Source organism: Varanus komodoensis, unplaced genomic scaffold (assembly GCF_004798865.1).
Source record: "Varanus komodoensis strain SLA01 unplaced genomic scaffold, ASM479886v1 scaffold79, whole genome shotgun sequence".
Taxonomy (NCBI): domain Eukaryota; kingdom Metazoa; phylum Chordata; class Lepidosauria; order Squamata; family Varanidae; genus Varanus; species Varanus komodoensis.
Genome location: NW_025336467.1, coordinates 1,040,669 through 1,054,648, shown reverse-complemented (window position 1 = coordinate 1,054,648; position 13,980 = coordinate 1,040,669). Strand labels below are relative to the sequence as shown.

General features: G+C 47.4%; 1 protein-coding gene across 2 annotated transcripts in view; it reads right to left on the bottom strand.

Moving 5' to 3' along the window:
* CNN2 (calponin 2) overlaps positions 1-11,246 on the bottom strand; it is a 14,267-nt gene extending 3,021 nt beyond the window's left edge. For both annotated transcript variants that reach the window (XR_006416923.1, XM_044453449.1), the window contains exons 1-5: positions 11,103-11,246; positions 4,477-4,598; positions 3,362-3,428; positions 1,639-1,776; positions 331-447 (exon numbers count right to left, since the gene is read on the bottom strand). Coding sequence is in view for 1 of the 2 variants with exons in the window: in XM_044453449.1 (XP_044309384.1) it covers positions 331-447; positions 1,639-1,776; positions 3,362-3,428; positions 4,477-4,598; positions 11,103-11,165 (507 nt within the window). In the remaining variant the exon portion in view is untranslated. The remainder of the gene's footprint in view (positions 1-330; positions 448-1,638; positions 1,777-3,361; positions 3,429-4,476; positions 4,599-11,102) is intronic.
* Positions 11,247-13,980: the final 2,734 nt, after the last annotated feature.

The following is a 13,980-nucleotide window of genomic DNA, read 5'->3' as shown; positions in this document are numbered from 1 at the left end:
TAATTGTTAAAATATATGATCTGGCCAGGGCAACTTCCTCTTCCTTCTCTTTCCTCCTCCTATATTCTTTATTTACTTATTTTATACTGTTAATTTTAATTTTATATTATTGTATCTCAGTGTATTTTTTGTATTTTTGTATTTAGTGGTAATTTATTATGTTCTATTGTATTTCAATGTATTTTATTGTGTTGTAAGCCGCCCCGAGGCTTCGGCAAAGGGCAGCATAGAAATGTAATAATAATAATAATAATAATAATAATAATAATAATAATAATAATAATAATAATACTGTGTAACTGCACACCCCACCACAATGACTAAACTCACCTGTAGACCGATGACACATTGCCCAGCCTTCAGTGTGGCATCATCGAAAGACCTCTTCTGCTTCCCCGAATACTTCACCCCGATGTCCACCCCACTATCAATTCCCTTTGTCTTGGCCTGCAGAAACAAGGAAGATGCGGTGGCGATTCAGCTGTATGTCCCTATGAGGCATCTGATTTAGACAAACTACTTGTTTCTAGCAAGTTTGTAGTCCTCATGGTCAAGGAGAAGTTTCCACAGAGAGGGAAGGATGTAGAAATCATAGTGAAGATGTTCTGGCTGCCTCCTTGTAGGTCAGCATCTCCAATACAAAAGATTTGTCAGGGCCCGAACTGCCAAATTTACTTTACTTCCTGGGACTGATCCTGTTCAATCTTTTCATCAGTGAACTGGAAGAGGGAGTGATCAGTCTGCTGATCGAATTCACACGTGATACTAAAACTGGGGCAGTGGCCACAACTGAGGAGCAGGTACTCCAGACCCAAAAGGCTCTGGACAGACTATGGAAGTGGGCAGGAGACAACAGGGTGGCGTTCAATGTGGAGAAGTGCAAGGTCTTGCACTTGGGGCATGGGAATGGGTGTCACAAGTACAGGTTAGGGGACAAGTGGCTGGAGAGCAGCACTTGTGAAAGGGACCTCGGGGTGCTGGTTGACTGCAGGCTGAACATGAGCCAGCAGTGTGATGCGGTGGCCAAGAGGGCGAACGCCACCCTTGGTTGCATCGCCAGAAGTGTGGCTTCTAGATCGAGAGAGGTGTTACTGCCACTCTACACGACTCTGGAGCACCCACAACTGGAGTATTGTGCTCAGTTTTGGGCCCCTCATTACAGGAAGGACATAGCCAGGTTGGAGTCAGAGCAGCACAGGGCCACAAGGTTGGTGGCCGGTTTGCAGGGGAAGCCGTATGAGGCGGGACTGAGGGAACTGGGTCTCTTCAGCCTGGAGAAGAGGAGACTCAGAGGGGATCTGTTGGCCACATACAGGTACATGAGGGGGAGTCACACAGAGGTGGGCAGAGACCTCCCCTGCAGAGGAGGGCAGGATGCGCTCCAACGGAGCAAAGCTCAGGGAACCCAGGTTCAATTTAGATGCCAGGAAGTCCTTCCTGACGGTTAAGATCTCTAGGGTACGGAATGGTCTCCACATAAGGACAGGATAGCCAAGCGCATGGTATGCATGATATGAGTGGAGCTGGCTGGAGCCCGGGGTCAGACTAGATGGCCAAGGAGCCCCTTCTGACTTGCTGTTTCTGTGTTTCTAATAACGTAGAATATCTTCTGTGCAAAAAAAAAGCATGTATGCTCACCATGCCTGCCAAAGCCAGGAGGCACACCTGGACTTGAGTCATGTTTCCGTTCTCATACAGATCATTGGCTTCAAACAGGTCCACGGGCTTCAGGCCGTAGTTAAGCGTGGCCTTGATGAAGTTGGAGAGGTTTTCCAGCTGTTGGAAGAAGCAAGCAGGATGTCAAGGACGAGTGTGCAAGGCTGCCCTGCGAAGGCTAGTCCACCGTTTGAAAAAGCACAAAGTTTGGAGCTTGAGCAACTTCTTGCCCCAGCTAGAATGCTTTGATTCTCTGTGCCTTGCAGCTTTGCAACAAGCAAGGGATGAACTAGATGACCTCTGTGGATCCTCTAATGCCATGATTCAAGTGTTCTGCCTGTGCAGGTGAGAGCTAAATGTCTGCTCCAAGATGTGAAGGATTCTATTCCTCCTCACCTGAATGTAGGAAAAACCTTCCCACCAAACCCACTCTAGATAGAGCAAAGTCTCTGCTGAGGCCAAGCTGCCTTTTCCTCTCAACCCATTAAATTACAACTCCCAGGTTCCCCAAGCCAGTTGTGCTCATTTGGTGGGCACAAGGTTGGGGAAAGGTGCTATGGAAAGGGGGGTCTTCAAACCTGCCTTCTGGGCAAGGAAGGGTGAATGGAGCTAACACAGTGTGGCCAAACACCAGAATATGGATATTCAAATATGTATTTATTTATTTTTCAATTTATATCCTGCCTTTTTCCTACAAAGGGCTCAAGGCAGCTTGCATCATTCTCCTCCTCCATCTCATCCCCACAACAACAACCCTGTGAGGTAGGTTGGGCTGAGAGTCTGTGACTGGCCCAGAGTCCCCCAGTTGGCTCCATGGCTGAGCGGGGACTCGAACCCGGATCGCCTGAGTCCCAGTCAGTCCCAGTCCATGCTCTTAACCACGACACCACACTGGCTCTCACACTGTCAAATATCCCTTGACAGCTGCAACGAAGTGGATGCCGCCAGAGCCAGGAAGATGGGAGTGGTATTCCAAGAGCCATCTGGGTTGCAGGAGTGCAAACTGGAGCATCTCTCTGCATCTCGTATCTCACTGGGCCACTGAGTCGCAGGTGCTTGGAAAATGCAATCAGAGCTGCCCAGTGAGAGCCAGCGGACCCTCAGCCACAGTGTGGGCTGTACAAAGTTCCTCATGGTTGTGGCCGCAAGAATCACAGGTGGGACAACGTCTTGATGCAGGAGCTGGCTTCCTTTTCCGGGGGCACGAAAGCAGAGCGGTGGTAATAAGGCTGCAGAGGCATCAAAGAATTCTGTGCGAGTTCAGGAATCCCGAACTCTTCCATTATTTGAAAGAAAAAGCCACACTCTAGCCCCCAGGGTAAGACTGCAAGAAACCTCGGAAGCCAGTGAGGGAGTTAAACCCTCTTTGTGACAGCTGGGACTGCAGTTTCACCACCCCAGAGCCAATCCCTCTTCCGTACAACTAGCAAAACAAGTTACGCAAACCGTCTTGGCCTATGCCAAAGCACCCCAAGGGAGGAAGCCGGAAGTGGTAAACCAGATCCTCTTTCTTGTTGCTGTCACCGTCTGGCCAAAGAGACAGAGGAGCAAGAAGGCTGTGAGGCTGAGAAAGAGTGGCGGCAAGTCCGGGCAGTGGGGCCCTTGCTGGAGCAGGGCCCTCGGCAGGGAGGGGCCCTACACAGGACACCCACCCTGTCCAAGCCTTTGCAACGTTTCTCCCTGCTCCTGCACCACAAGCACGCACCTGATGCCAGTTGAGAGCAGACACATGGATCTTCTTGACTGACCCGGGCTGCAGTTTGTTTATCAGCCTGTTGGAGAAACCGTAGGAGTGTTACCTGGGTGTCATCCTATTGCTAATTCCTCATGGAGGAAGCAGAAGAGAACACACGGACTTTGAAACCCAGCGCCCAAAGTTTGTGCTTACATTCAGATCACTCAGGATCCTGCACCCCAACATCCTAAGGTCCCACAGTGGCCAGAGATAACAACCTAGGTCTCAGGCTATTAAAAAGGGGCTACCCAGTTTATTCTCTCCGGTTCTGCTGGGAGAAAGGTTCCCCTCTTGTCTCTTCCAAACAACAGACTGTCTTTGGCAAAAGCTCTTTATTTTCAATTTATCTCTGGCAAGCTGTAGCCAGCAGAGAGGGTCTCTGAGCATGCACAGAGCAGCTCATTGTGCCCAACCTAGAAACTATTTCTGAGATCTCTCCTTCTGAGTAGCCCTAGAGCCCTTCTAGGCATAAAATATAAATTATGTTGTATTTTACATTGTAAGCTGTCCTGAAGCTTTTTTGCGAATAGGACTGTATATAAATATTTTAAATAAACAAACAAATGACCCCTTACAGAGCGGAAAGCTTGCTAGCTGTATGCAGGGCCTCTGGTTGCCTAGCTCTTCTCTCCTGATGCTGTATCAAGGGGTCAAGGACTGGACCAGCCTCTTCCAGACCCGATCAGTTTCCAAGCTCTGCCTGAACATTTGGAGATGGCAGCCTTGAGATAAGCTCTTGCTCCTCTGCCCTGTGTGTGACCACAACGTCGTTCCCCGTCCCTCACCCTCCTCGTCTGAAGAGTCAACATCACCCGGGTCCTGGAACAAGGGCCCAAGCACAACTGCTCTCATTCCCAGCAAGTCCTGGTGTGTAGACTATGAACAGGCTTGGCCAGTTCCCCACCAACAAAGGCATCTCCTCCAGGACTTTGTCTCGAGAGTAACCATCTCTACCTACCACTCCCTGGCCAAACTAAATGCCTAAATCTCCCAGTCCCAGAAGATTCCCCAAGTATTTATGGGAGACCAACAAGAGCACAAGCTTAAAACACAATTAAACTCCCCTCCAGTAGCCCTCTGCTTACTCGCAAAGTATGACCCCATCTTTCAGCCCCTTCTGGAAATCAGGGCCAATCTCCTTTCCAGTGATGCTTTCGATCCACACCTGGAGCTCGGCTTCCTTCTGACGATCATACTTTTGGGCCAGCTGCAGGGGGAAAGAGGAAAGAAGTTCAGAATGGAGCAAACCTTGTAACCATGCAGAGACGGAAGCAGCCGAACGGTGTTGATTCAGCAGCACACAGAAAGCTCTTCTACGCCACCTAAAGAAGAATAATGCGGGAGATCTACAGGTCTAAGCCAGGTTTCTTTCTGAAAGCTTCTTTTCGAAGTCCCTGCAGCTTTGAAAAAGAAGAGGGTATCCAAGGAGAACAATGTCACAGGTTGAATTTAAGCCAGTAGACAAAGGACCACCAGGTCCAGCCCCTTGTTATCCCAATTCCTTTCTTCCAAGATATCCTGTTTGAAACTCTGCACGTTGGAGCCCTCCCAGAAGAGGAATTCCCTTTCCCTTGCACAGGGGCCAGAATGCCTCTCCTAATGCCGCCATGTTCAACTCATATCTACACCCATTTCTCATCTTCCCACCTCTGCGCTTCCATTTCTTGCTGAGGTCTCAAACATCCACCCAAAACCCTTCTGCTAAAGCCATTTCCCACTATGGTCACACTGTTTCCACTGAACTTATCCATACCTTCCCAGCCCTCCATGGCCTTTCCCTCCTCTTCTCTCCCAACACAATTCCTTTAGCCAAATTCCCTTCACCCAGCTCCACCATGTTCCACCATCCAAGGTCTCAAAGGATGCTGCCCCATCTTCCCCCAATTGTATGGACCGGCTTCCCAGAATACCTGCGTGACTCCACTCCACTTCCTCCTCTCAGTTCCCCATGCAAAACCCAACACAAGATCCTCCCTAGGACAAAACCCTTTCCCGCAAACTCCTCCAGCTCCCCATAACTCAGTTCATGCCCCATTTAAGCTTTTGTTTCCCCTGGACTGATGGAGTGAGTCCTGGACCCAATCAAGCTGAGCTAGCCCTGGAAGCCAAATGACAAAACTGAAGCTGTCCTGCTTCAGGGACACCCTGAGAAGCCAGACTCCCTGGAGAGGACAATTATGCAAGGAAAAGTTAAAGGTGGAAGAAGAAAAACATGACCAAAGAGGAGATGGAGAGACTCCACCAAGAAAGCCCAGAGTGTATGAGAGAGCAGCGGGGCTGTGAAGGCCAAGTCCTTCTGGAGGGAAAATGCCTTTATTTACAAGGAACCCAAAGAAATTACACCCTGCAACATTAAGGCAACTGCCTTTTCTTTCTCCTTGCCAGTATTTTCGTAACTTCTTCTCAGACAAAAATCAACAAACCGCTCCACTATTTCATGCCTATTTTTTGGTTGTATCAGATGTATTTTCTGGCTGGGGGTTTTGGAGTTTTTTTGTTGGCATCAACACAACTATCTTCATTTTCTGCCCTCTAAGATGGTCCCAGTGCAACAGTTCCATCAATACACAAAGTGCATCTTTTTCTTAAATGATTGTTTTAGTCTATTGCAGGTATCTCCCAAGCTGTAAAGTTTAATCAGCTAAGGTTTCAGAACTGGGTAACAGAGTTTAATTTTTATCTCTAAATTACTCTGGGTTGTCCTTACTTTTATCCTGAATAAGCATGGAGAAGCAGTTTCAGACAAATCACGCATGTTTAAAAATAACTTTTTAAACAAATATTGTTATAAACAATGTTTTAAGCAGCAATTCAAACACAACCCTTTAAGCCAAAGAATGTTGTTAACAAATATTGATGTAAACAATGTTTTAAGCAACAGTTAAAGCATAATGCCTTAAACAAAATAATGTTTGAACAAATCACTTTAAAGACTCTCCAGTCAAAATGGAGCATGTGAAATAAACAAAATCAGGGCTTGTCCATTTTTATTGTTGTCCTTGTACAAAGAAACAAATCAGCATTTCTCCAGCACTCTGTTGGATGCGTAGATTCCCTGCAGGAAAAGGGCAGGTTAGATCCCGCGGTTAGTTACTGCTGACAATGCAACATACCAGGGGTGTGTTGAAGGGTTGCTGGTGTACTCACTCCTCTGCCCACATTCCTGATGCAGCAATGGGAAAATCTGTCTTAGGCCCTGCAGCAGCCATGCAGAGAAACCTTCCTAGGCTGTACTGCCAGCACAAGGCTATGATGGTGCATTATAGTTCGTCTTTTGCAGTAGTCCTGTTTCCCCAGCTTGGCAAACTGCGTGCCAGCATTTAACAAGGCTTTAAGAGGGGTGTCCTCAACTCTAGGCCAGGACTGGAGAAGGATATACTGCTCTGTTTGCCCAGTGTCCCCAAAGTAATTCCTTTAAAATATTTTCACGCTGCTCCCAGGAGTTTTTCCCCCGGGTTGCTAATGCTATTAGTAAAACTGTGAACATACTGTACACCCACCATAAGTATGTTTAAAAGCACACAACTGAACGCTGCTCATTTCATGATTCCATCACCCATTTGACCATTGCTCCCTTTTATCCTCACAACAGCCCTGTGAGGTGGGTTAGGCTGAGAGGCAGTGACTGAGGAGGTTCATGGCCACGTCTCCCAAGAGTCCCGGTCCAGAATTCTTTCCACTATGGCACTCATAAGACAGAATCTTTTGCCAGACCTGCTATGAAGCTGGCACCAAAGGTGCTTGGCCATTCAAACCTTCCGCAGCTCAGCATAAATTGCAAGTGCAGATCCAGAGGATGGATCCGAAACTGCCGTCTGATTTGGCGCATTTCTACCCTGCTCGGCAGCTGAGAAGAATCCTGGAGAAACATACCTGTAATCAATGAAGACAAAAAAAGAAGGGGGAAAGCACAAACTCTTGAACTTAAATTGCTGATTTTATAACGACAAGCTAGAAACGAGGCTGCGGAAGAGGTTTTTCAGATCGGGTTCCCATCTTCTAAATTTGCCAAAACTTCATTTAAAGCAAGGGACAGCCATGTTGGCAAACATAAGCCATCTTCTTTTTTTTTCCTTTAGGAAAAAGATAAACTGGCCCCGTTTTGCCACTGTGCCCTGGAATTTTGGCAGTAAACTTGTTTTCTTTGTGCAAGAAAATGCCTGCCTTTTTTGATGCAATGCAGCCAGATTTTGGCAGCAAGGTCAGTGCAAGCAAAAACGACTATAAAAAAGGCCAAGGTGCAAAAAAGCCCCCTGACCAATTTAAAGCTATAAACAGAAACTGTCTTTGATCAACTGGGACAAGGTTGCAATCATTAGCAAGATAAAGTGATCTGTGCTGGATCAGACCCAAAAGGTACAGGCTGCAGCTAACCAGGAGTTCCAACCTGAAGGCCAGAAGCAAGCCATGAAGCCAAGAGCCTTCTCTATGCTGCAGCCCTTCATATTTCGTATTCAGGGACAGAGTGAGTCTGAACAGTTAGGTTCCATCACATTAATCTAGAATTCTTTATTATTCATGAGAGCCAGTGTGGTGTGGTGGCAAGAGTGCTGGGAAGAGGAGAATTATGTAAGCCAGCTTGAATTCTTTGGAAGGAAACAAGGAGGGATGTATCAAGGTGCTCTACCTTCTGTCATGTGGGGGGGGGCACCTGGAAGAGGGCCTCTGGAGGTCTAAGCAGGTAGGTAAGTACACTAGCTTTGGTCTGGTTGTGGCATTCATGAAAGCGCATCCAATGTGGTGCATTTTTTAAACAAATCTGGTCCTGTGTGAAGGTGAATTCATATCAACAGTACAGCTTGCAAGTAAAAGGGCAAGGACTGCAACTTCTGAACTCTTGTCAAGAAGTTAGTCCTCTGATGAGGCCCCAGGAGAGAGAAACCAAAGAACAAAATGCATAACGCAGCTTAATGAACTGAAGTGACTCTCACAGCTGAAACCTAATTCGACTTGTCTACTGTGCAGAAAAGAGGTGTTTTTTTTCACTGGCTTCAGTGCATGCAGTCACTGAGGTCTGACCCCTCAGCAGGGGGTCCCCATTCCAAGCTGCTTGTTTACCTTTTCTGGCCCAGGCAGCTGCAGAGAGGAGAAGAAAAGGGTCGGAGCTGCATCCTGTGCTCCCTGGCCAGGAGACAGTCCGTTCTGTGGAGCAAGGAAGTGGTCCCCGAGCAGGGAAAGGATGCGGAGCGAGAACAGCTAGTGAGGGCACACGATTGATTAGACTATTAACCATGCTGCTGCTGCTTTTACAGACCACATTTTCACCTCTTGTGCAGAACCCAAGACAGCTTATGTTGTTGTTATCCTCACAACAACCCTGTGAGGTAGGTTACACTGAGCGGGTGCAACTGCCCTCAAAGTCACCCAGGGAGCCCCATGGCTGAGCAGAGGCTAGAGCCCCAATCACGTGAGTCCCAGTCTCGCACTTTTAACCACACTTCGAATCAGTTTAGATCTGTTACAAGTTGTGTTGGCTGGGAATGATGGGCACTGCAATACCTGTTGGACTTCTGACCTGCACCTTTGCAGCAAGCCTGACTGAGTTACTAACAAGCAAGTCCCTGATTCGAATTCTGCCTTGGCAGGGAGATGCGTGGCTAGAAAATGGATGTAACTCATTTGCTTTTCCATTCCCATTGAATCATTGCCTGAAAAAGTGGAACTAGATAGTCAACAAACTGGGCAAGGCAGAGAAGTTTAATTTAACCAGTTGGCCCTTCTGCCTGGCACAGGAACCGTTTGGGAGAACATCAGAACTTTGGGAGAGTGGCAAGCTTGGCATCATCCATTCTGCATCCCCTTTTGCTAGAGTGCAAAACTGTGGGGGTTAAAAACTGCTTTTATAGAAGATGCCCCCTCAAACCTACTCTGCATCCAAGAGAGGATGACAAACGACAGCATCCACCATTAAAGGCATTTTAAAGAGGAAGGAGGCAATGACTCCTTGGTAAAGCTGAACGGGGGAAAGATCCTAGAACCAGAAATTTGCAAAGGGAAACACGATTCTGCATAGAACCCTTCCCCAGCCCTGGAGAAAAACTGAATTTCTGCTACTTTCTCCAGGCGCATCACAGTATGATGTGAGAGCTTTGACCAAGTCAAACAGCATCGCAACAGGAAGGATAATGGACCGGCAGGAATACGGCCAAAAGAACATTGGTGTTAAGTCACAAAGTATCGGGGCCATCCTTGCCAGAGAATGCACCTCTAACCCCAGAGTAGAAAGCAGCATGATTCTCATTTCTGTACCCTTCCTTTGGTAACTCACAGCCCCTTTCAGCCCTTTGAGAACGCTCGTCACAGCAATTTGGGGAATGCACCTCCAGGGTCCAGAAGTCAGAATTCTCTGGGCACATCTGGACTCTGGCATGCCCCTAACAAAATGTACAAGCACACGGTAACACAGCTCCCTTGTGGTAAAGGTGTGTCCTTCATCTTGATCCAATCGACTGATCCACTGATGTTTTTAATTAGTGTCAAAGGCAGAAAGATGGCATGCAAACGAAAGCTGCTGGCTGAGCATTGAGGAGGCTGTTGTCCAACCCATCCAGAGGCAGCATTGGGTGAGGCTGGTGCAAGGTATGTGGGAGCACAGAGAAATATTTGGGTACCAACCCTTTGTGCTGGAAGCTTGTCCACCCAGCAAGCCTCCAAAAGGAAAAACTTCACTCTCCTTTCAGCATTTTAAGTTAAATGATGCCCAAGTCACCTGTAACCTGGCCAATAAGCAAGCAGCCCCAAATTAAAGACGACTGCTTTACCAAATTAAATAATTTGTTTACCAGAGTTTACTGTTTTCACATTTGGCATTGTGTGCAGCATCCAGGTTCTACTGTCGGGGAGAGTCCTCAGCTGGGGTGCTCCCAGTTTGGGAGTTCCCACAGGCAACAGCTCACTGCATTCAGCAGCATTTCCTGGTCCTACAGACCATGTAGCATTTTCAAGGGAATGGAAGGGTCACACCTTCTCCAAGGTAAACCTGGATCCAAACCTTTGTTTTTACGCTTTTTTGATAAGTGGCTAGAATAGAATAGAATTCAAATGTGCAAATACCTCACCCTTAACTCAATAAACCTCAAATGGGAGAAAGGCGAGATATAAATATAAGTAAATAAACTCACAGGTATGCTCACAGTCTCCTTCACAACCTGCCAAGCAGTCCAGGCTCAAACTGTCACTTTTAAAATCTCACCTTCATTCCAAGATGCACAGAATCTTGTACTTGGCCTGCTTCCCACCCCTGGAATTTATCCACACACAACAACCCTGTAGAGTAGGCAAGGGTGACCCAAGACCGCCTCTTTATGCTGCTGCAGGTCTACAAACTCCTAGCTTTTCTTTTTACACTGCTCGGATAGGCTTTGACTGCCTTTTTACAAGCCGCCACAAGTACTCGGGCAGCGTAACAATCCGAAGCGCTCCAGGGTTTGTGAGCTCCGCGGCAATCTGGAAGCCAAAAAATCTGGAAGCCAAATTCTTGTTCCGTGTCTAAGTTATAAGGCAAATAAAGGCTCTACATGAAAACGGACTGGTCCCTTTGCAGGTTTTTTTCGCGGACTGGCTTGCCTGGAAACGGGGCAGGCTTAGGGCCAGCAAGGAAGTAACACGGCGCCACACCTCCCTGAGAGCGCACGGAGTAGGACCTCTCCAAAGCCGGTGCGCCCTGGGCGCACCTGGCCAGCGCCGCGCAACGCTGCGCGGCGGCACTTACTCTGTTCCGGACTTCCGCAGACAAGCCGTAGCTGGGGCCCTTGGTGAACTGGCTGCCACTCATCCTTTGCCGGTGTCGAAGCGGGCGGGACGGGGCGGAACGAGGCGAGGCGAGGCGAGGCGAGGCGAGGCACACACTCCGCGTGGACTTCGCGGGCCGCCACTTTCAGCCTCTCCGCCTCTTTTGCTGAAGTTTTGGGGCCAAGAAGGCGCCTCCTCCCTCCTCTGATTGGCCGCGAGTCGAAATAGCCTTATAAGGGCAGAAAGAGCTGAATTCCTGCAGGATGGGAGTTTCCTATGGGTCGTGCCCCTCCGAACCCCCGTGCACCCTGCTTGCACCTCTGGGGGCCCGAGGAGGCCCCGTGGCCCCGGAGGCCCCGCGCCACCCCGCTGCCGTGCCATGAGGCCTCCTGGCTCTTGGAACAGTCTTGGGGACAGGCAGGCATCCAACCTGGGAGGCTTTGCTTGGGCATCACTGCAGCAGCCCTGGCAAGGACTGACCCTGGTGGGTTTGCTGCTCGAGAAGCCGGCGCCCTGCACGCGCTCAGAGGTTCTCTCTACCTCCTTCCCTCACACACGCCTTCCCACACCTGGACCAATTTGGCACTTGAGGAGCCTTTTCATGCCTAAGAAAAAATTAAGTAAAAAGGATGTAAAGGAAAGGAACTGTTTGCATTTTGTCATCTTTCCATGTTTCTGTTTAGCTTAATTAAGGTTCTTTTCCAGCTTTCTGTGCAGCAAATATTGATTTAGTTTTTAATTTCCATGTGAAAAGTTGTATCTCTCCTATTGGGGCTAAGATTAATTTCCCTACCCACTCCTTTCCCCTTCTTAAGGGCTCCTACCACCCATAATAGTGTAAAGGTGAAAAACATTATTTCCAAAGCAGTTTTTCCCAATAAAAACAGTCAAAGAACACACCTCTAGTGACAAAACAAGCTCCTCCTCTTGTTATTTTTTACGCTTTAAAAAACGTGCCATGGTCAGCAGCAAATCTTACTGGGTCACCTTCTTTCAGCCCGTTCTACCTCACAAGGTTGTTGTGAGGATAAATGGAATCTTGTATGCCTCCCAGAGGACCCTGGCGGAAGTTGGAGTAAAAACATAATACATAAAGGAACAGCTAGAGTATTATAATTGCATTACATTTCCCTTCTGCCTCTTACAAAGCAGCCCACAAGATTCTCTTTATTTTATCCTCACAACAACAACCCTGTGAGGTAGGTTAGGTTGAGCAGCAGTGACTTGCCTACAGTCACCCAGTGAGTCTCTTGTCTGAGGGGAACTGGAACTGTGATTTCTGGAATGGCTTCCAAGCACTTTTCACCACTGTTCCACATCAACTTTCAAATAAATCTAAATATAATCCTATTGCTTTGACTCACTCTTCTCCGTCTGGATCCAACTCAGAACACATTACCACAGCCGGCAGCTGAAATTATAAATAAACAAGCAATAAGCTGGGTCGTTGAAAGCAGCGTGTGCATTTGAATTTGCACCCTTTAATCCCCTTGAAATATGTTCCAGACAATTGAATAACAGCTCTTGGATTGGGCCTGTCCTCTTATCTTTTTTCACTGGATCTGAGCTGTAACCACCTAAGCAAATGGTGTCCTTTTTTTTATAGATGCCGGAAAACATGTGGCAGAACACAAAATATTCAGAATTTTTCAAAGACAGACTTGTGCCCAGTTTTGCCTATTTTGTGTTGCTTCAGGCTGATCCTGCCTGCAGTCATTTCTTTTTTTTAATTTTTTATTTTTTTGAGTGGGGGTGCTTCATTGCCGTCCCCACCTATGAGGCTCCCGCGATGCACTTGCGATGCAGCAGCCTGCCAGATGCTTTTCAGACTGGGATCTGCCTGCTTTAAATGCCGCAACAGTGACATCATTAAGGGCTAGAAACTCATGGCTGAGTGGCTGACAGGACATGGGGGTCCATGGTCTCCTTGCGCTGCAGTTTCCCCACAGCATCCTGGAAGCCAGCAAACAAGCCAGCTTGCAAACTTTCAGCACAGAGTAAGGATGCACGTGTCTGCTTTCTTCAGAACAGGGGATCCGAAACCGAAAATGTCTTTTGTAGTATCTTTGCCCATAGCAAAGCTGGATCCATGCGACAGCAAGGCCCTCCATGGCACAAAATAAAGCATGTGTTGTGCTCACCACTGGATAATCGCTTTCTCCTTGAAGCACACCATCAAACTGCACAACTGTAGCTGGTTTTTTAACTTGGTTTGTATATATTCCATTTTATTCTGTACTGGGCCCATGCTTCTGGGCTGAAACATAGAATGGCTGTGATTGTTTTTAATGTATGTTTAATTTTAATTTGTGTTAAGCCACCTAGAGAACCTTGGCTGCTGCGGCAGTATAAAAATGAAACCAACACACTAGGATTATATAGCAAGGCAAACATGGAATAGGGGTGTGTGTGTATCTTTACATGTAGTATTTTTACCACACTGACATCCAGTCAATAAAACAAAACAATCCTTTATGTATGTATGTATTTATTTATTTATTTATAAAATGTGTATGCTGTCCATTACTTGTGTCTCTGGATGGCTTACAACATAAATCAGAATAAATAAATTTACTATTCCACACTGGCTGCAATTAAAAAATACAAACAATAAAATCCAATTACTATTAATGCATATTAAAATATTGATTAAATAAAAAGGTCTTGACCTGGCACCAAAAAACATAATGACGGCGCCAGGCGGACCTCTCTGAGGAGTGCATTCCAGAGTCGGGGCGCCACTGCAGAGAAGGCCCTCCTCCGGGTACTCACCCTCCTAATATCATTCACGGAGGGCTCCCGGAGGAGGGCCTCTGCCACCGATCTTAAGGGGCGGGAGGACATAAATGGACGCAAGC